Source organism: Papilio machaon, chromosome 11 (genome assembly GCF_912999745.1).
Source record: "Papilio machaon chromosome 11, ilPapMach1.1, whole genome shotgun sequence".
Taxonomy (NCBI): Eukaryota; Metazoa; Arthropoda; class Insecta; order Lepidoptera; family Papilionidae; genus Papilio; species Papilio machaon.
In genome coordinates, this window is record NC_059996.1 from 906,132 (window position 1) to 926,614 (window position 20,483).

General features: G+C 39.9%; 1 protein-coding gene across 1 annotated transcript in view; it reads left to right on the top strand.

Annotated features, from left to right (window-relative positions):
* LOC106716126 (syntaxin-binding protein 5) overlaps positions 1-20,483 on the top strand; it is a 165,921-nt gene extending 145,438 nt beyond the window's left edge. The window contains exons 6-27 of the mRNA XM_045679904.1: positions 2,996-3,059; positions 4,058-4,277; positions 4,513-4,588; positions 4,805-4,959; positions 5,163-5,326; positions 5,530-5,660; positions 5,924-6,003; positions 6,197-6,351; positions 6,563-6,682; positions 7,170-7,330; positions 7,436-7,580; positions 8,209-8,956; positions 9,726-9,815; positions 13,644-13,760; positions 14,080-14,202; positions 14,306-14,415; positions 14,530-14,764; positions 15,003-15,111; positions 16,628-16,717; positions 17,592-17,687; positions 17,784-17,908; positions 18,037-20,483. Coding sequence (XP_045535860.1) covers positions 2,996-3,059; positions 4,058-4,277; positions 4,513-4,588; positions 4,805-4,959; positions 5,163-5,326; positions 5,530-5,660; positions 5,924-6,003; positions 6,197-6,351; positions 6,563-6,682; positions 7,170-7,330; positions 7,436-7,580; positions 8,209-8,956; positions 9,726-9,815; positions 13,644-13,760; positions 14,080-14,202; positions 14,306-14,415; positions 14,530-14,764; positions 15,003-15,111; positions 16,628-16,717; positions 17,592-17,687; positions 17,784-17,908; positions 18,037-18,296 — 3,574 coding nt within the window. The 3' untranslated portion in view covers positions 18,297-20,483. The remainder of the gene's footprint in view (positions 1-2,995; positions 3,060-4,057; positions 4,278-4,512; positions 4,589-4,804; positions 4,960-5,162; positions 5,327-5,529; positions 5,661-5,923; positions 6,004-6,196; positions 6,352-6,562; positions 6,683-7,169; positions 7,331-7,435; positions 7,581-8,208; positions 8,957-9,725; positions 9,816-13,643; positions 13,761-14,079; positions 14,203-14,305; positions 14,416-14,529; positions 14,765-15,002; positions 15,112-16,627; positions 16,718-17,591; positions 17,688-17,783; positions 17,909-18,036) is intronic.

Here is a 20,483-nt window from a genome sequence, read left to right on the forward strand (position 1 = left end):
GTCTTCTTAGTATGGACCTGATATTTTATATCAGTACGACTTAAGTCTTTCAACGAGTGTATACTCAAAACCCGGCAACGCATCTGTAGTTCCTCTCGTGTCTATGGGCGTCGTTAATCCTCCCGTTGTTCCTACCCTTTGCCATCTACAATCTAATATATAAAATTCTCGTGTCACAGTTTTCGTCACCGTACTCCTCCGAAACGGCTTGACCGATTCTCATGAAATTTTGTGAGCATATTCAGTAGGTCTGAGAATCGGCCAACATCTGATGTAATATGTATAAGTGTTTTTTGTTTAAATAAAGTATTATTATTATTATTATTATCTATTTTTCATTTTGTTTTTTTTTTTAACTGCGCGCGGACGGAGTCGCGGGCGACAGCTAGTATCTTATAAAAAAAGTAATAAAAAAACAACAAATTTGCGTCCAGGAAACGAATGCTAGTTTTTTTTTTTAACTATATGGAGAAACAAATGCCAAACAACTGTGATAAATAGCTATATATTTTTGTACATGTATTCCATTCATCACCCACGGAAAAGTTCTTACATAAAGAACCGTTTCACGTCTCTTACATTAAGCAAAATGGTACTAAAACATTTGACAAAAACAGAGGGGTACTTGTAAAAAAGGGATACTTTATAAAGCGCGTTTCGCGCCGAGTTGAGCGAAGTGTCTTACAACACTCGCTCGGTTTTAAACTCGTGTAACTCATTTAGCATTGTCTCAGAGCTTTTAGTACCTTATACTCTTGTTTATTTTCACTTACACGTACTTTGTTAAGTAATAAACATGATACTTCTGTCATACTTTGTATTAAATTCAAGCATTAATCACGAGTCCTACTCTTGTTAATGTATTTTACGTGATAACAATATGAATGAAACAAAAGTCAATTCGAAATTTAAAAAAAAAATATTATGACATTACTAAAGTCAGTCAGGTATAATTTTTCAAAACTATTTCCATATATTATAGACTAGTTTTTACCCGCGACTCCGTCCGCTCGGAAAAGAAATAGAAAACGGGGTAAAAATTATCCTATGTCCGTTTCCCGGTGCTAAACTACCTGCCCACCAATTTTCAGTCAAATCGATTCAGCCGTTCTTGAGTTATAAATGGTGTAACTAACACGACTTTCTTTTATATATATAGATAGATAACAAAAGATGAAGAATTACATATTTATGTGAAAATAACTGATGAAAGATGTGATGAAATAAGTAATCATCAATATTTTACAATTTATATAAATAATAAAACGACAAGGGTTTAAGGCTTATTAACCATAAGACTTCTGCCATACTTGTTCTAATACATATTGTTGTCTCTCTTTTATTGAAGATAATGAAAGGGATAGCAATATGACAATTGCATTAAGTTTGCAATATATTTCTATAAGAAAACTAGCTGTCGCCCGCGACTCCGTCCGCGCGCAGTTAAAAAAAAGCTTAATAGCGGTATGAAAAATAGATGTTGGCCGATTCTCAGACCTACTGAATATGCTCAAAAAATTTCATGAGAATCGGTCAAGCCGTTTCGGAAGAGTACGGGAACGAACATTGTGACACGAGAATTTTATATATAAGATGATGACGCGTAATTTCTGTGACATCTTTAATAACTTCTCGATGTGGACGCGTCCTGACAGTGAATCACTATCGTCGTTTCACAAACGATTAACTCTCACCCTCATAACCCCGCAACCCTCACCCCTCAAACCTCACGCTATACCGCCTCAATGAGGTCACCGCCACGATTGTCTGATTTATTTCATTCTTGCGAACAGTGAATAAGATTGAACAGCTTTATGATTTTTTTATCTGTGATCAAATGACAGTCACCCCTGCATAATAGAAAAAAATCGCTCCATACATTTATTATCATTAATTACAAATATACGAACCGTACCTACATGAATAAGACCAATGTTTTTTTTACAAAAGTCGTGTTAGTTACACTATTTATAACTCAAGATCGATCGAACTGATTTAGCTGAAAATTAATGGGGAGGTAGCTTAGAACCAGGAAACGGACATAGGATAATTTTTTCCCCGTTTTTTATTTTTTTTTCCGCGCGGACGGAGTCGCGGGTAAAAGCTAGTATGTATTAAATTTGTTTTTGAGACAAATAATTTCAAAGCGCAATAGTTATTGGGAAACGCCATCCCGATTTAACTTAACTAACGCACAGAGAAATTACCTTTTTATACATTACTGTTTATTCACATAGTAACTATAGGTCAGTTTAAGAATACCCCCACCTCTCACCCTGGGGGTGGCACTGCGTCGCAACAAGTGGCGCCGGCCTGCCGCGACACTCACAACGTCGGATTTACATAATCGTTTTTAGATCATTGCCCCACTAATGGCTATGTCTTGTGAATAAATAAACTCTGAATAAATTTACTTGAACATCAATATAATTATTATTTATTAAGACCAAAAAAGACTTGTCTGATACAAAAGGTCTAGTCATAAATAAACGTTAAGTTCATACTACTTTTGAAGGTTCTCAACTCGACTAGAAAATTCTACGGCTTTGATGTCGCAGAGATTCATTGAAATAGTCTGAAGTAATCGTGAGTTTCCTAACCCGAAGCACTTGTACTATTATATTACCATCCCTTTCATTTTCTTAAAAAAACAACAGATAAGAATATGCTTTGGTACAAATGTACCAACATTTACAAAGCTTCAGAATTATGTATACGCTATTGGTTTTAAATGTACGTATGCACGAATAAGTTCGTATGCTTCCTGAGTCTTGACGAAGTAGACATATACAAGTTTCTAAACTTTTTTAATATATTTGTGCAGCTGATTGTACTTAAAGTAAAATTTACAATTCTGAACGGCAAGAACAGGTGCATCGCACCGCGCATCAAGATGTACCGAACTATCTAGAAATAATTGCACATCAAAGATATTAAGGACACTAGTTAGATTGGTAGGTAATGTTAATCTTGCATCGTTATATTATTGTTTCAGGACGAGGCCGAACCACCCGGGCTCCGTGGTAGCCATCAGTGAGAACCCACTCGATGCTAGCAAAGTGAGTAGTGTTAATAATACTTTACTTATTTCTAAACCTACGTGTATTTCAATTATTTTAAAAGAAAGCACTTGAATACTTAATTTCTTTTATTTTTTTTTATTTCTGTTATCACTTCCACAGCCTTCAACTACCACCGTCGTCACTCCAACACTGCTTTCTCGCTTATGTTATCCTTCACATGATCTATCTTTTTTATGTCTAACTCTACTAACAAATGGAAATACTAGCTGTCGTTAGCGACTCCGTACGCGCGGAGCTTTAGAAACTTAATAAGTAGTCTTTGTGTTCTTTAACTCTATGTTCTATGTTTATGCCAAATTTTATCGATATCCGTTAATCCGTTCTGGAGATACTTTCTAATAAACATACATCCATCCATCTAAATATTGTCACTTATAAAATTAGTAAAATAATAAAACGAACTTGGGTGCACAAGACCGACATTATGAAGGTCGTTTGTTGGTTTTCTGAGCTTTTGAAATTTCATTAACAAGCTTGCTGCTCGCTCAAATGAACTTCTTTTGCCATTTTTTTTGCGCTTTTCTGTAAAAAATTTCCGCCATGTTTTATTTTCGTCTCTTTGACGAAGACTTGCGCGAACTTGTGTGATGTTGTGAGCATCCCTAATTAAGTTATTTTACGTATTTTATGTTGAGAAATATTTTTCAATGTACATATTTGAAAGTCGACATTTTTATATTGCAATTTTTATACCATATTTACATCGGAAAACGAATAAGTTAAGAGGTTCACATTATGAATTATAAAATGGATTATGGATGGAACAGTATTTTTTTTTTTATTAAAACTTTATACACGAAAATTACAAGGATAAAAGTGATGAATAGTTTAGCTTAAAGAGTTCTTTTATAACTAACACTTCAATAGGTATTTCAATTATGTGTTACTTAAGATTTTATAGAAGGGTGGAGAGTAGAATGTCATAAATAAAATTGAACTTTTTACGATTGATTTTTTTTATGTTTTGTTTCCAGCTGCTAATAGCGTTCGAGTCAGGTCTTATAGTTGTGTGGGATCTGCGGGCGCGCGCGGTTGAATGGCGCGGGGGTCTGGCGGGCGCAGGGGTAGGGGCGCCAGACGTGCGCGCCGCCGCTTGGCAGCACGACGGCAAGCTCATGACCGCGCACGCTGACGGCGCGCTCGCCACATGGACCACGAGAGCACCGCGGCCATCCACTGTCACATACCCACATGGTAAGCACTACCAGTAAAATTTTTAGAGTTCAGACGAATAGACAGAGAAATTAATTTCATAGAGTACAGATCTTATCCTATTATATCTGTATAGTCGAATATAGAATTTAATAGGAAACGATGTAATATCACCAATAGCAGTTTCTATATGTAGATAGACAATTTTGTCACAGTTAAATTTATATTTCCTGACTTACAGAACGGATAATCAAACACATTTTACGTTTAATTTCAGCTAAAGCGAATAAAGATGGAAAACTGGAACCTTGCAAACCTATACACAGATTGGAATGGAAAACATCGAGATCAGGGTAGGTCCGCATATTAAATTCTCATTATTAGTCAATTATACTCTGCCTTTTTTGTTTTAAATAAGAATTAAAGACACACTTAAGGTGAGAAAGAGTTACGTGAGATGTACTTACATATTGAAATCTCCTCAAGGGCTAATATTAAAACCTCGTCTTTAACATCTAGAAGCTCCTATCCCGATGTATTTTGTTAATGTGTAAGGGTGTTGTTTCCAGTGAAAGTCTGGTGATCTTTTCTGGAGGGCTGCCCACGGATAAAGCGGGGCGCACACACAGCGTCACCGTGCTCAACGGGAAAAGCACCACTGTGCTAGAGATGGAGCATAGCGTTGTCGACTTCGTCACACTGTGCGAGAGCCCGCACGCTGCTGGTGAGTGTTTTATGTTAACCAGATGTATTAGCGATTTGATTCAGTATACTGTAATACTAAGAACTAATAACTTAAAGTGTGACTAAGACCAAATCTCACTGGTTTTCTGATCATCAAATCTCCAATTCCTCAAGATTAATTCTTGTAAAACTACTGAACTTTGAAAATATAAGACTGATAGTTGTATAAATTGTATGTTTTAGACTATCAAGAGCCTTACGCGATCGTGGTCCTTCTCCAGAACGACCTGGTGGTGATCGACCTGCTGTCTCCCGGGTACCCGTGCTTCGAGAACCCCTACCCTATGGACATACACGAGTCACCCGTCACCTGTTGTTCATACTTCGCAGACTGCCCCTCTGACTTGGTAAGTCCCCATTAGCTTATAAAACTTGTAAATGTACAACATTTAGTATACGTACAAAGAGAAAATTGAAACCCAAAGTAAACTTATTGTTGACGTATTCGACCTCTTTGATAGTTTGTATATTAATTAAGAGATCAATCTGGTCACTAATAATTTTGAATGTTTAATTAAGTAAAAAAAGAAAACCCTTTCTCGACTTCCAGATCCCCGCGTTCTACTCAGTGGGTCGGCAAGGCAACAAGAAGGTGGCGGGCTTTAGCGAGAAGCTGTGGCCCATCAACGGCGGCGAGTGGGCGCCCGCCTCCTGCTCATACAGCGAGATCATACTCACAGGGTACGCACGTCTCTAAATTACTACAAATATATATTTTTTTCTTTGGTAAATATAGCCTACGTGTGCGCTGTAAACCAGTTTTTTATTGATGAAAGAATTTTACACATCAGTTCAGTAATTTTTGAATGTATGCAGTTATATTTAATAATTAGCTTTTTATTTTAAACGATTAATTTGTGAGACATGTTTTTTTTTTAATTTCCTATAATTATATAAAATAACAACACCGCATGAGACTATAATAAACAATTGTAATGTTCCAGACACGCAGACGGCAGCGTTAAGTTCTGGGACGCGAGTGCGGGGACTTTACAAATTTTATACAAGTTAAAATGTTCTAAAGGTAATTTTTCTGAATTATAATCTAGCTTTGTTAATAAAATCTAAAAAAAAATACCAATACTGAAATATTTTTATTATCAAATTCCTCAATATGAGTGACTTAAAAACACTTTTCACAGCCAAAATCAACATATATGATTCCATAATTTAGCGCCTAGTATCAATGAATTAGTGAGTGAGTGAATATTTGTCAGTGTTCGAGCGACGTGGCGGGTGGGAGGAGGAGGGGACGTTGAGCATCCAGCAGGTGGCGCTGTGTGCGGAGTCGCGGCGGCTGAGCGTGGCGCTGCCGCACGGACATGTCGTGCTCTTCAAGTTCCGCAAGGCGGAGACCACCGCCGAGACTCACGTGAGTCACTCACCGCAGTGCTCATTACACTCACAGATTGACTAATAAATAATCCATTGCCCAAATTCGCTATTAATATTAGCTTCTCCTTTGGATCATCATCTTTGCATGGGCGTTGTTTTTTTTTTCAGTAGACCTTTGCAACCTAGACATCTTCTAGTTAAATTTTTTACTGTTGGCTACTTTCTTACCTTTGTTTTTTTTGCTCCAGGTGTTAGAAATTCCAGTAATAACAGACACGTTAGAAGAGGAGACGTCTCCGGAGCCGGAGGGCAGCCGGTCCGCCTCCTTCAGCCGCGGCGGAGACAGCGCAGAGGGGGAGGGCAGGAAGGTAAGAAGGTTGAATAGTTTATACAATCCGCAACTTGTACCCAGTGTTTCCATATTAAGACATTTTACTTAATTTGAGAAAATAATTACGTTTACAATGTTTAATTTGGATTTGTTATTAAAGTGGTTGAAAATTCGTTTTCATATTTGTCTAGCAATCGCCCGCGAGTTCGTCACCGCATAATAATAGGCTTAATAAAAAGTAGCCTATGCCCGCACACATCACCTACCTTCCCGTCAAAGTCAGCCCAGTCGTTCGTTTCGTTTTCATCAACATAAATACATCATTTGTGCGAAATATAATTTTTTTGATATTCATACAGTCACTCCGTTTTATTATATTTATATAAAAAAAACATATTTGCAAGGTTATTTGTCCTTTGTTTCCCCCCCCCCCCCCCCCCTAATTAAATAACTTGTGGCGTAATTGACGTTAGAAATACTTGCAACATAAACCTATAGAAATTTATAACATCCGCATGTTCCAGTCTTGTGGTGGTGTATGGGCTGGGGGAGCATTGCGCGTGCGGGGCGGCGCGGGCACGGGCGGGTCGCGGCGCGCGCCCGGCTTCCAGCCAGCACTGGCCGCGCTGCAGCTCGGCCCCCCACACCCCGTCACCACGCTCACTATTAACTCCTCATACGGACTGTGAGTACACGTCACTGAAGCTTCTAGCTCGCTACCGGGAAAACCCACAACCTCAAAAAATCGTCGTTTAGTTGAGGTATACTTCTAAATGGTCACATGATGTAGCATGGCGTGGGGCGGCGAGCGCGGCGTGGTGGTGGTGGACATGTTCCGACGCTGCGTGGTGGCCGCGCTGCCGCCGCACGCGCTCTATCTGCCCGAACCCGGCGCGCGCCCCCACGACCGGCAGCGCTCGCCCTCGCTGGACCAGGTACCGCCCCCACACGCCAGCCCCAAACCCCCCACTATGTTAACACTTACCACCACGACCGCCAAATGACGGTTGACACGAACGACGATCGGATAAAATTTTTCACATTAGTTTTCATTTGCGATTTTATTTCAATTTTTATATAATTTGCATCGGTCGACCTCGACCGACTCCTAATTATTTTTGTTTGTTGATTTTTGTTATGAGAACTTTTAATTAGCGGCTACCCCCGGCTTCTCCGAGTAGCACCATGGCATGGCATCGTTAGATCTTTACTTGCCTGTCTTCACTTTCTCTTGACACGTATCGATGTATTAGTAAACCCTTCGTCCCTTTACTTGATAAGATTTTATGATATTCACAGAGTTGTACCATTCCACTCACCGAACTACGAACGAAAATGATATTATATTTCTTTGCACATTAATTCACATACGAGCCGCTCACAATCGTCGACTATTCCATAAAATTTCTATAAAATATAACGACGGTCTCCCGCGGTATGGAATCGTTGACTTCGACTATAACATTAGGTATAGAGAACCCACTCCCCGTAGTGCTGTGACCTCAAGAGAAGTAGTCGCGCTAAACCCGACCCCAAACTGATACCCGCCCTGTATCCCCGAAGCTGGAGGAGACGCACGCGTCGCCGGCCGCCAGCCCCGACCCCGCCCTCGCCCCCGCCCCCGCAGGCCCCGCCCCCGACGACCACGACGACCGCAAACTCGACACCCGAAGAAGGTCCACCTCGTGGAAAACTTTCAACCTCAAACGCCAGCTCTCTAAAGTAGATCTCAAGTTCAAATCTGCCTTCACCGTTCCGCCGGAAAACAATGTGGATGAAGAAAAGGGAAATTCGCAATTTTACTGCGATCCAGTCGAAAAATCAGACCCCACCCCTGAATCCAATGTGGAAAATCCGGAGGTGATCGAAAAAGCCACCGAAGCCACCGAGGAGGACAAAGATCTCTCCTCGCCTCTGAGAGTTTGCTCCGACGTCTTCGAAAGAATGCACAAGGAGTTGCAAGAGAAAAGATCGTCTGATGTCTACGATCGGATGCACAAGGAACTGCAGGAGAGGTGGCAGGATAAGGATAACAATGAAATAACGCCCGATCTTTCGCCATCCAAGCTGGAGGAAGAAAAAGTTTCACGGCCCGACAACCTTCCATTGTTCGATGAGGACGGCAAACCGACGAGACCTCCACGGCAGAAAAGTAAGAAGAAAGAGGAGGGGCGGGAGCAAAGGGAGCAGAGGCTGCTGTCGGTGCCCAACATAAAGTACCGGCAGGAGGCGGCGCGCGAGGCGAGGAAGCGCCAGTCGGCGGGACCGGCGCCCCCGCCCTCCTTCGCCGGCAATCTCATGCGGCGCTTCAGTAAGTACGCCTCACCCGCGCACCGCGCACCCCGCGACATCTCACCCCCACAGACCTCATCAAATCATCGGCTGTCTAGATCATACGTCACATAGAGTAGTTTACCTGGGATTGGATTTGAATGGTTTCGAATTTGCATCATTTTTTTTTTAAGTAATTACTAACTTTTATTATAATACATTTTTTCTTGTAGGTGGATCCGTAGCTAGTTTAGTATAATATCAAATAACATTCCAAGTGAAGTAATAACTAAATATATTTGATTTGAATTCATAGAATTCATGGTATTGTTATATTTTCCTGTATATTATGCTTTTATGCTTTTTGTGATATTTGGCTTTTTATATTTATGTTAAAATATAACATAATGTTATTATTATAATTATAAAACTGCGTTTGTGTTGGATCACTTGTATATTTCCACGTGTAACGATATTATAGTTGTATGACGTCGACGAGCTAGGTGATTGATTATTATGTTTTCTATTCCAAAGGACCAAAGCTCATCGGACGAGGACTCTAACTGCCTTAAATATCTATTCGCAGATTTCCTCGGTAAATGATATTAAGATTGTAATGTTTGCATCAAGTAAAAGTATTGATCTCTGTGTTGTCGATGTCCGTTACTGAGATGATGTTGAGCTGCTATGGTAGGAGCTCGTAGCCCATAGTGTGCACTACCCGCTTCTAGCTTCACATTGACCGACCGTACTCCGGGAACGCGACCCTGATACAATCTCCACGATTTTGACCGATACGCTTTTCCCAGGAGATTTTGTAGCGAGCCTTTGCACGAGGAAAGAACCGAACGATGAGAAACGAACGAACGAAGAAGTTATAGAAGTGCCCAATCCGATAGGTATGATATCTGATGCATACAATACGGTTCACGAGACACTAACCGAACTAAACGAGAACACTCGGCGTATGTCGTCATACGAACACGCCTAACTAATACAGACCTGGCACAGAGATCACCTTTCAACTCTATACGTTCGTTCCGTAACTAACTGGGGGACTCTAAACGTTCATTGTCGTTGTAGTGTATGTTATTTATTGACAACATCCGGTGGCGGTTTCTATGTCTCATGTAACATGCAGATGTTTCTAAAATGTTAGTTCAATCTTCGGTTGTTTCTTTGACAGCTTGGGTTCTACATTTGTTAGGGTAGTATTCAATTTAATAGGTATATTTTCAGTCAATTGAATAAATTCCTTTTTACGAAATTTCCAAATTTTATGGCTGTTTATGAGAAAACAGATATTTATTTCGTTTGTTATTTCAGAAAACTCGATAGTCTTTAGTCAGATAGTTTTTTGAATATACGAAGTGATATTGCAGGACCAAATGGCAAAATATAAAAAGCGGGACAAAAAGACCTGAAATTTATTGATTTCAAATTAGGAATATCTCTTATTATAATGTGGATGATTTGTGTAGATAAATACGTGCAATAATATAAAGAAGCAGTCCAATGATGAATACTATTGCGATCATTGGTACCACGCATTGTATTGAACGCTAATGTCGACGATGCCTTGACATAGAATACGGAAAGCGGGGATCGAGGGCAGGTGGTACAGACGGCAGGTCGGTGTGCAGTGTCGGTGGCGGGCGGCGTCGGACGAGTATTTGTGTTATAGATGAACGGGCCGGGCGTCGCGGGCGGTGCAGGCGCGGGCGCGGGCGCGGGCGGCGGGGGCGGCGCGGCGAGCGGCGCGGGGGGCGGCGCGGCGGGCGGCGCGGGCGCGGGCCGGGTGCGCCGCTCGCGCTCGCAAGGTACCCGCAAACTGCACAAGTGCCTCTCCACCGCCTCCGACGTGTACGCCGCGCCCCCCGCCCCGCAGCATTCCCTGCTCACGACGCGACAGTATTGCAGTTTTGGTAGTACAGTCACCTTGTACGAAACTACAGTCCTTCCGCTCTGTAACAGTCGCAATTTCTCCATTTTGTTTTGTTCAGTTTTTCAGTTACGACTTCGTTCGGTTGGCTTTTGACGAAGCGCTTGGAGCATGCGACGCCGAAGCTCGTGTATTGCGTCGTTCGTGTACTAAAGTATCGACTCGGGCACGTGACTTGTCTGCAAGCGCTTTCGCCGAAATTTCTTCTTGATTTACTTTCTTTCAGTTTATTCTCTTTTTGTTTAATTTAATTCTTCAACGCTCATCTTCTCTTTCCATTACTAATTGCAGATCTTCCGTTGTTATGAATTTGAAGATAAATTGGTGTGTGAATGTCTAATGTCAGTATGTATTATTATTGGAGAACATGACACGATATACTGTCCCATCCTCAAGTTCATAACTGAATTGGTTTTTAATGAAAGTTGTTTAAAATTTTTACTGATATAAATAAAAATGGTATAGTCAATGAATATCGGATCGATTAGTTTCATTCGGCCCTGTTTATTTGGCATGCGTTGAGTTCACGTATTTATTCATTAAATTTTCCACTTTCAGATCGGAATCATTTAATAGGTAATCATAACAGTACGTCTTTCCAAAGATGTTTTATTTCTTTCTCTTTAGTTGTCTCGAGTATCCCATGTATCTTCATGTCAACTTCTAGAATGTGATCCTAATGTGGTGTGTGTCATTGCTAAGTGAAGTCGGCCTCTGCCGCTCCTTTTGTTTAGGAAGTCGACGTCCAGTGCCAAAGCGTGTATAACCTCAATTCCTACATCAGTTTTACTCACGTTGATGACATTCCTATATTATTATTTCATTTCGTTGTTCTTCTTTTTTCATATTAATTTCCTAAATTATAATCTATGTAAAATCGTGTACAATCTTGTAGGTACGGACAACCGTATTGTTAAATTTTTCATATATATCTATTAATGACTGTAGGTAGGTATTTTTTAAAGAAAATTGACTAGCTTGGCACTGGACTGCGAATTGCTACCTGTCCGACTAGCGTCCTCGGACCCGCTTGTAACGTTTGTGGTTTTATTTGTTGATACAGAACCAACTATTCCGCAGACTCTCGCATCTATGGAGTACTTACACATAATGCAACCCAATGGTATCCAAAAAAAACATTTGCATTGATTTTTTTTTCCTTTTAATACATTTATTTGATGTTCATTTGGTGGCTTCCCGGGCACCTGTAGTTTGTTTATTTGTACGTTAGAATTGAAATTGTGGCTGTGACTGTCTCGTGTAACTTCTCTATACAGCACTTTATGCAAGTTATTTGCACTTTAAAACGATACTGCGGCATGATGTCTAGATTATAAGGTTTAAAGGTGACTTACTACTCAAAACTATCCTATTTTTCTACAATCTTATCACAATGTCAATGTAACGACGAACGGACTTTGTATGTTCTATGTGCATTTACAGCGAGGCTTTCCATATTGTATCAGACACGCGATTTCTACATTTTTTCTTATTAATTCTTTTTCAATATTCTAATGGAGTTAAAATATTTAAAAATTATGGTCACAATCGGTCACATTTTTGTTTGTTTGCCTTTATCTGCAAAGTATTTGTAATTTTTTAATAAATTAACATATTTTATTAAGAAAGGAGCACAAAATTCAAGCTCAATGATTCGAGTATTAGTTTTGTTAGTTCATATTGTATGAGATTTGTTGAGTACATAATGTAATTTTTTTTTCTAGCCCGACCACAAAGCAAAAAGTTTATATGGCTCGTTTTTGGCTGCCTCTATATACGGCTGTCGTTATGTCTATGTATGCTTCCGGTACTATATTTACTAACTGACACTAGTCGCATGCGCCTTGTGAACGTTTGCACCGCTCCTGATTTTGAATGTTATATATTTTGCATTGAACTTGTTTGTCCGTCCATACGACTGCTTCGTACTAGAGACGTGTCTTGTCGCGAGGGCTCGTGTAGACTCGCTCGAAACTATTTGCGCTGCAGAATGAGGAATATCACCGACTGCAGAAGGGCCCAGCTTGCGCCCCCATCTAACCCCATCTCCATTATCATTTCGTATTTCTTTACGCTACCAACATCTGTTTATGTTAAGCTACGCATTCATTCGCTCTTTCCATACTTTTTAGAACCGTGATATGTGTTATTATAACTTTTTAAAATGTGATTTGCATTATTTTAACTTCTACTTGTAACATTGCGTCAAACAGTTTAACTAACTGGGTGTACAAATGCATTAACACGAGATGTGTAAATAATCAGAGATTGGACGGGCATGCAATCCAGACCTTTTTAGCATGACTTCTCCTGATCTCTTGTGACGTGAGCACTGAGTAAGCAGCACCAGATGGTGACTCCAGCTACTTACACAGCACAGAATATGTACGCTAGTTATCGCCTGCAGCTCCGTAGTTATTGTTGTCTATGATACTGGCTGATCTTTATTTCGCTATGAGTATTAATATATGTCGCTTTTTAAAAGATCACTCATTTAAAGTTTGAAGTTTTTCATTAGCTTTTTCTTGTTACTCAAGCTATCGACGCTTTACGATTCATTTAATTTACCTCTAGGAACAAAAGTAAGAATTTACATAACATAAACAATAATACTTCGTTTATAAAAATTCCAAAGAGCATAAAATACTTTTTGGTATCTAATCAGCCAGTATGATAGCATTAGTCCAAAGACCATAGAGCATTCGTGGTCTATGATCTTTGGTCCCTGCCCTGTTTCCACTGCTGGTGGATAATCTGTTGGTTCTGTTGTCTACGGGCCGCGTAGACAAGCTGGATAGCTCGTTCTCGCGGTCGCGCTCCAGCAGCATGTCCAGCCTGGAGAACATCTCGCAGGAGGGCATACAATGCCTGGCATTCGCTGACAGCTACACCAAGAAATCAGGCAAGTATATTGTTAAACAGTTTAATGCCACAGTGTTTGGTCCTTCGAGTAGGATACGTGAAAGTTATGAATGCCGACAGTGACCGCTAGATTGAAATAGTTATTGAACAAAATTACACCTGATGATGAATAGTTATCTAATAAAGTTGCCAGATGTAAATTATAATTGGAGAGAGGCCATGTAGTTTTTGACTCCGCTATTTTTTTCGCTTATTCGTGATTTTAGGCTTCAAAGAAATCGTTTAAACACTTTATAACCTATTTCTTGTTTTCAATTCATCTTTTAATTGGACCCTATTACTTCGATGGCAACTTGCAGATCCAACGGGATTGGTTCCGACACTGTGGATCGGCACGTCTCTGGGTTCGGTGCTCACTATGATGATCAGCCTGCCCGAGGCCGACCTGCGCTACACACAGCCAGTCCTCATCTCCACCACAGGTTTATTTGTTTACTTAAAGGTTTAACTGCTGAAACACTTTTATAAAAAAGTGTATATTAAATGTTTTTTTTTCTGTAATTAATGCTTCTTTCTTATTTGCAGGAGGACCTATCCTAAGGCTAAAGGGTTCTATTTTAACGATGTCGTTCCTCGACTGTAATGGTGCTCTAATACCGTATTCATACGAGAGTTGGAAGGACGACAGTAAAGAGGTAATATAAATACAGAAAATGCAAAATGCCAATCATTAATTTCTATATATCTCATTTTTTCATGTTTGGTGGGAATTATGTTTGTGTTAAAGTCAATTGTACTCGTGTATTTAGAATCGTGACAGTCGTGAGCGTCGCGAGCGCACGCCCACTAAGCAGGGGTCGAGCGCGAGCCGAACGAGTCCGACGCCTGGTGCGGGAAGCTCAGGCGACGGCGATCGTCAATTCGTGGTTGTGGCTTCAGAAAAGCAAGCGCGTGTCATCGCTCTGCCCAGCCAGAACTGCGTCTATCGACAGCAGATTGTAGAGACAGACTTCGTTGTTAAATCAGAAACTGTCAGCCTTAAAGGTATTTTGATAAATATATATATGCGCCTTTTATTGAAGGCAGGGACAGTAAAAAAGATTAACAATACCAATAATATATTACGAACAATCTTACACTTTTGAAAGCTCTACATTTCTTGTTTATCTATTCTCATCACTTAAAATATGGTTCGTCAAGTAGCTCTAAAAGGGCTGCAAATATTTAAAAATATAGTTATCACACAAGTAATTGTTTTAACATGGATTCAATAAAATTTCAGACAGCGTGTGTCTGGTGAACTACCTGTCGACGGGTCACCTGGTGGCGTACAGCCTGCCCTCTTTGCGGCCGCTCGTTGACGTTGACTTCTTGCCTCTCTCCGAGCTCAGGTATGCTACACACATTACCTATCCATCAACTAATCTTTATCTTTACCCTTCCATGGAAACCAATGATTCAAGAATGTTAATATCCCCCTGATTAACTTTCAATATCTGCGAATATTCATGCATATGACAACCCCGAACTGCTTGCGACCATGTCAAGCACCTAAGTTATTTTTAATATGGAATATTCTAAAGGAACATTTGATTTATTTCTCTTGTCTCTTCGAAATTTCGTTCAATATCTGGCCGAGTCGGTGAATCGCTTCACCTAGAAATTTTAGAACATCTAACTTCGCCTATGCTTCATAGACTAGTTCAGCAAAGCTTTATGTTTTTTAAACTCTCACTCGACTAACATAAAGTAATATTTCGATTCGATTCTTTCATACTTGGGCTTAAATGTTTATGACGTGCCAGATTTTAAAGGATAGTTCGATAGAGACAGTCCCCCGGTTTCCATGGAAGTGCTATACGGTGAACTTTCTTTCCGAATTATCTTGGATGTAAAATCGGTGTCGAGTTCCTTCGGTAGACATGTCCGGTGAACACCAGTCACATTTAGACAATTTCCATGCACTAAAATAAGGCACTAAATGATAAAGAGCTTGTTTTTACATTCGAATTAGCTTTGATAATTACGAATGCTTTAACGCAGATTTTAATCATAATGATCTGTCACTCATTAGTCATTCGCTCGATAAAGTCGATTTTAAACCATCTGCTGTTTTATCATTTACAAGCCTCGACGTACCTTCTATGACTTACGATCGATGTTAGATCTTATGAGACTTGTTTGGTGCAAGACGATACCAAGCTGTTGCAAACTCCGAAGTCGACAAACTGTTTTATATTTTCCCTCCACAATTACTCTCGTTTTTAGTGTTATCTTTTGTGATCTTTGCGCCACAACGAGTTTTTAGGAAACACTGATGTTTTTTGACACAGGGTTACTCGTAAAGTTTGTCGACTCTGGAGATGTCGCAGTGTTCTACCATTTTGCATCTAATCTGGATTTTATCTCAAAGCACGAGATCCAATTTTGCTCCAAACAAGCGGCGGTGTGTCATCTTTTATTTAAAATCAACAGCACCGCGCTACAGTGGCGCCACTTCTCTCACATCGTAGTCCAAATTCTGCCGACTGTCGAGCACCACCTGTGCTTCCGATATTTGCAATTTTTAATCTATTTTTAAGTTAATAACAAAGCGGACTCTGAACATGATACTAACACAACAAATTTAATGTATAACCTAACACTGTAAGCGTTGTCATTCCGAACTCTACTGACCTGAATGGATATTCCACAATACCTAACAGCCACAGAACTCATCAATGTGTCCCAGGTATCCTTTGCTAGCTACGTAACAGTGTTAGTCGCGGTTCATGACGATGACACCTGCATTTTATCATACGGCGTGCGGCCGCGCGCGCTGCCCCTGCCTCCGGCTGCAACGGATAGGGGGCGGCGGGGCAGCGCGCGCAGTGACGTATACTGACTGTCCGCCCGTGTTCCCGGTAGCTTCCAGACACAGTCCAAACAGAGGGGTATCGTAGACCCAATGCTCTCGATCTGGGGCCAGCAACTCATTGTTAACGAGGACACAGACCAGTAAGTGACGGTAGCGGCCGCGCTGCGTTAGTCCCCGCCTCACCGCCCCGTGGCCCCGCCCACACGCTCTCTTGCGATCCTTTGTTTAAACTGTTAGCTGTTCATGTCATCCCCCAACTCCTACGTTACGTTTACACTTTGATCGAGGTCTGGTTGAATGTTTGACAGAACTTTCATTTATATTCGCATATACCACGGTAATAATATAAATACTATATTATTTACAAATGACAAAAATTCACCCAGACCGGAAGTAGTCCGAGTCCCCGCTTGCGATTCGCTTTGAACCTCAGTACCAGCCCCTAGTGTGACTCCTTCACATGACACTATCCACAAAGTCCTCGACAAAACACTATCACACGTACACTGCTCTTGTCTGCTTTCATACATTTGTCTCGCTCTTTTCTCTTATTGATTTATTATCTTCTCTTTTTTCAATCTTTCCCTCTCTCTCGCGTCTATTTGCTGCTATAAACTTTTTTTTAAAGAAGAGCATGAAAGCTGACGGTAGTTTTGTATCTTTCATTATGCTTCACTTCATTTATTGTACAGTCCAATACGCTTCGCTTCTGTAGATTTTATATCAAATAGGTAACTTAAGGACCTGGAGTTAAGGTGAGAATTTTTTCCTGTAAATTACAATTAAGCTAAACTCTTCATTCTTTAAAGCAAAATTTTTAATTAAAATTAATTAAAAATACGTACTTCGGTGAATTATTATCCTAGAACCTCGATTATCATAGAACTCTGGACAGAATTAAAATAACTACTGGATTTATCCAGTAATGATTTCATATTGCTAGGTAAACAAGCTTCACAAGTATTTGATTTGATTCACTGTACCAACTACATAGGATAATTATGATGTGTGCAGGATAGCGAAGACGTTCTGCTTCAGCAACCGCGGGCACGGCCTGTACCTCGCCTCGCCCACGGAGATACAGAAGTTCACTATTGACACAGAATTCTGGTCAGTTGCATCACATTTCGAAAAAAAACGGAAAATTGTTAACTCTAGAATGTTATGCCACCAACAATTTATGGTTTTTAAACTTTGGTTCCGTAGCCATCAAATAAATGAGATGCTCGGGGAGCTATTTTTACCACGGGACATGCCGGAGGCGCCTAAAGAGGGATTCTTCAGAGGACTGTTCGGCGGCGGCTCGCGGCCGCTCGACAGGGAGGAGCTGTGTAAGTAGTCCCACAAATCTAGTTTCTTGTTAACATCAAATTTTTAGATGCTATGAAAGAATTGTAGTCGTAAGCAGTGCCCATTCTACAATTTCCACGCGTGATGTTTATTATTTATCGGTGTGCAGTCGGTGAGAGCAGCGGGAAGCCCAATCGTGCGGTAGCGAAGCACATCCCGGGGGGCGCGGGCACGGCGGAGTTGGGGGCACGTGCCACCGCCGCCGCCAGCGAGGTGTCCCGCGCGCACCAGCTGGTGCTCGAGCGCGGCGACAAACTGTCCCAGCTGGAGGACCGCACCGAGCGCATGCACTCCCAGGCCGCGGAGTTCTCAACCTCCGCGCACCAGCTCATGCTCAAATACAAGGACAAGAAGTGGTATCAGCTGTGAGCCCCGCACCTCATCTTTTCTCTTCTCCTAGGGGACGGGACTTTGTGAAGTTCGTGACACGAATTACTCGCTACGGAAACGTGTGTTGTCGCTCCGGTCCATCGCAGCCGATTTATGGCGTCTATGTACGAATCTCTCTTTCAAAATCTACAAGTGCGGAGTATTGATGTCCGATGCACTTAACTTCCCTATAAAATAGTACTTGCAATGAACTTTTAAAGACAATTAAGGTAGTAATAAAATTAAGGTACACGATAAATAATACATTTGAAAAAAAAAATTTGGTAGTTGATTAAAATTAACCGAGAGAAGGAGCACAATTTTCATATTCTAACACGTAAGCAAGTTTTCGACTAAGAAGAGCTTAGAACAGAAGAACTTTCGACAGCGTTTCGGAGTTACGCACAACATTGTTTTTAGTTCAGAACAGATGTAGATTATTCTAGGAACAAACCCACACGTTTGGTCATCGATCATTGCTGTGTATTTATTATCTCTTAATTCATTAATTAAATATCAGATGATAAATGAGAAATAAATAAATATTTTTTTATTTTATTAAAATTATCGCATGCGTATGCAACTTGTTTCGAAAAGAACGCCCTTTCTGCAATCGTTCTGGCGATGTGATAATGTATATAAAAAATACAATAACTAACAGAAACTTTATCTTTTTTATACCAGAAATCGAAATACGAACATGCAATCTCTTTGCTCTGATATCCCATTCTTATTTAAATCCCTTGTATAAAAAGACGCGTCTTAAAATCGCGTTCTATTTTAAAACGTTGATAGTTGTTTACGTTTAAAAACGGAGGTTTATTTTGAAAGTTAAGGAAATGGGTGAGATTATTGTCGCTACAAACGTAACCTGTGACGCGTAGCTGTACATTTTTATAGATACAAACGTAAGGATAAACTTTAATAAATTAAATGATAGTTGATGTTGAACTGTATAATGTGATAAGTTAATAAAAATAAATAAAAAAATACTATAAAGATTGGAAAATTAAGCATTGGATGACAATAATTTTTGTTACTATGCAAATTTCTTTCGTCCCACCACTTCTCCTACCTTTTTTTCTGTCTTTCTCTTCCCTTTTCGTTCAGAAATTGTAAATTATTTATACATTATGATACTTTGTCTATTATAACTGACGTTATTTTCTTCAGAGCATTTGTTAGTAGAGACACGTTATATTAAATTAATATTTTAGTTATGAATAATAAAGTAGGGTCCCGGTGCTTGCCGCACATAACGAGAGCAATACACGCGCGGGAGCCAGCCGGCGCCCGGCGCAGACCAGACCAATTCGTGTCGTGTCGGTGTTGCTAGTTAAAATACAAAATAAAATAAAGCGATAACTATTAATATACTATAAACTATAAATAAAAAAATAATTGCACTATGTATATCGCTGATTAATAATAAGTTTGTAGAGAAACTCTCTGTGTATGATAAAAAAAAAATAAAAAACATTTTATTGTATTCGTGTTCTTTATAAATAATTTCGGGCAATAGATTATTAGTTAATTGGCATTTCTAAAGTTCAAAAATAAATGTTAAGTAGGGTTGCCAACTTTCGGAAACATAGACACGAATGCTGACAATAAAAGAAAACACTATCCACTTTGAACCGAAAACACATAGATGTCAGCTACAGCCCTACATTTATCTTTCATAAAATAATAGGAGCTTTTTAATAATATACACAGCCGGATAAAAATATTCATTAGTCACATTCAAGCCCTCAGGAGTTAGGAACTTTTGGGCCTCAAATGACCATGCAAACACCAAGAATCCGGGTTAAATTCGATGAGTTAGCAACCCTAATATTAAGTCATATGATTTACGGTTCGAATATCTGTAAATAAGTACAAATCAATTTATTAAGAAAGGCAACACTATACAGTGAGTTTCATCTACGTTATTTTTAAGTACTGTAGTGAAAATCGGTGTATCGTATGGCAATAAACATTTTTATTAACTATTTTTGTGTAGGCCACTAATTACTGGTAACCCTGTGTTGCTTCTCGCTTCTCTATGCTATTCCTTTAAAATGAATTTAAACAATTAGAGAAGTAATATTAACAAGCTAAATGATTATATTTGCTTCTTTCATTTGGGATGAATATTCCCTTTTTAGGTTAGTTTTTTTATCCTACTTTCTGGAAGATGATGGAAGA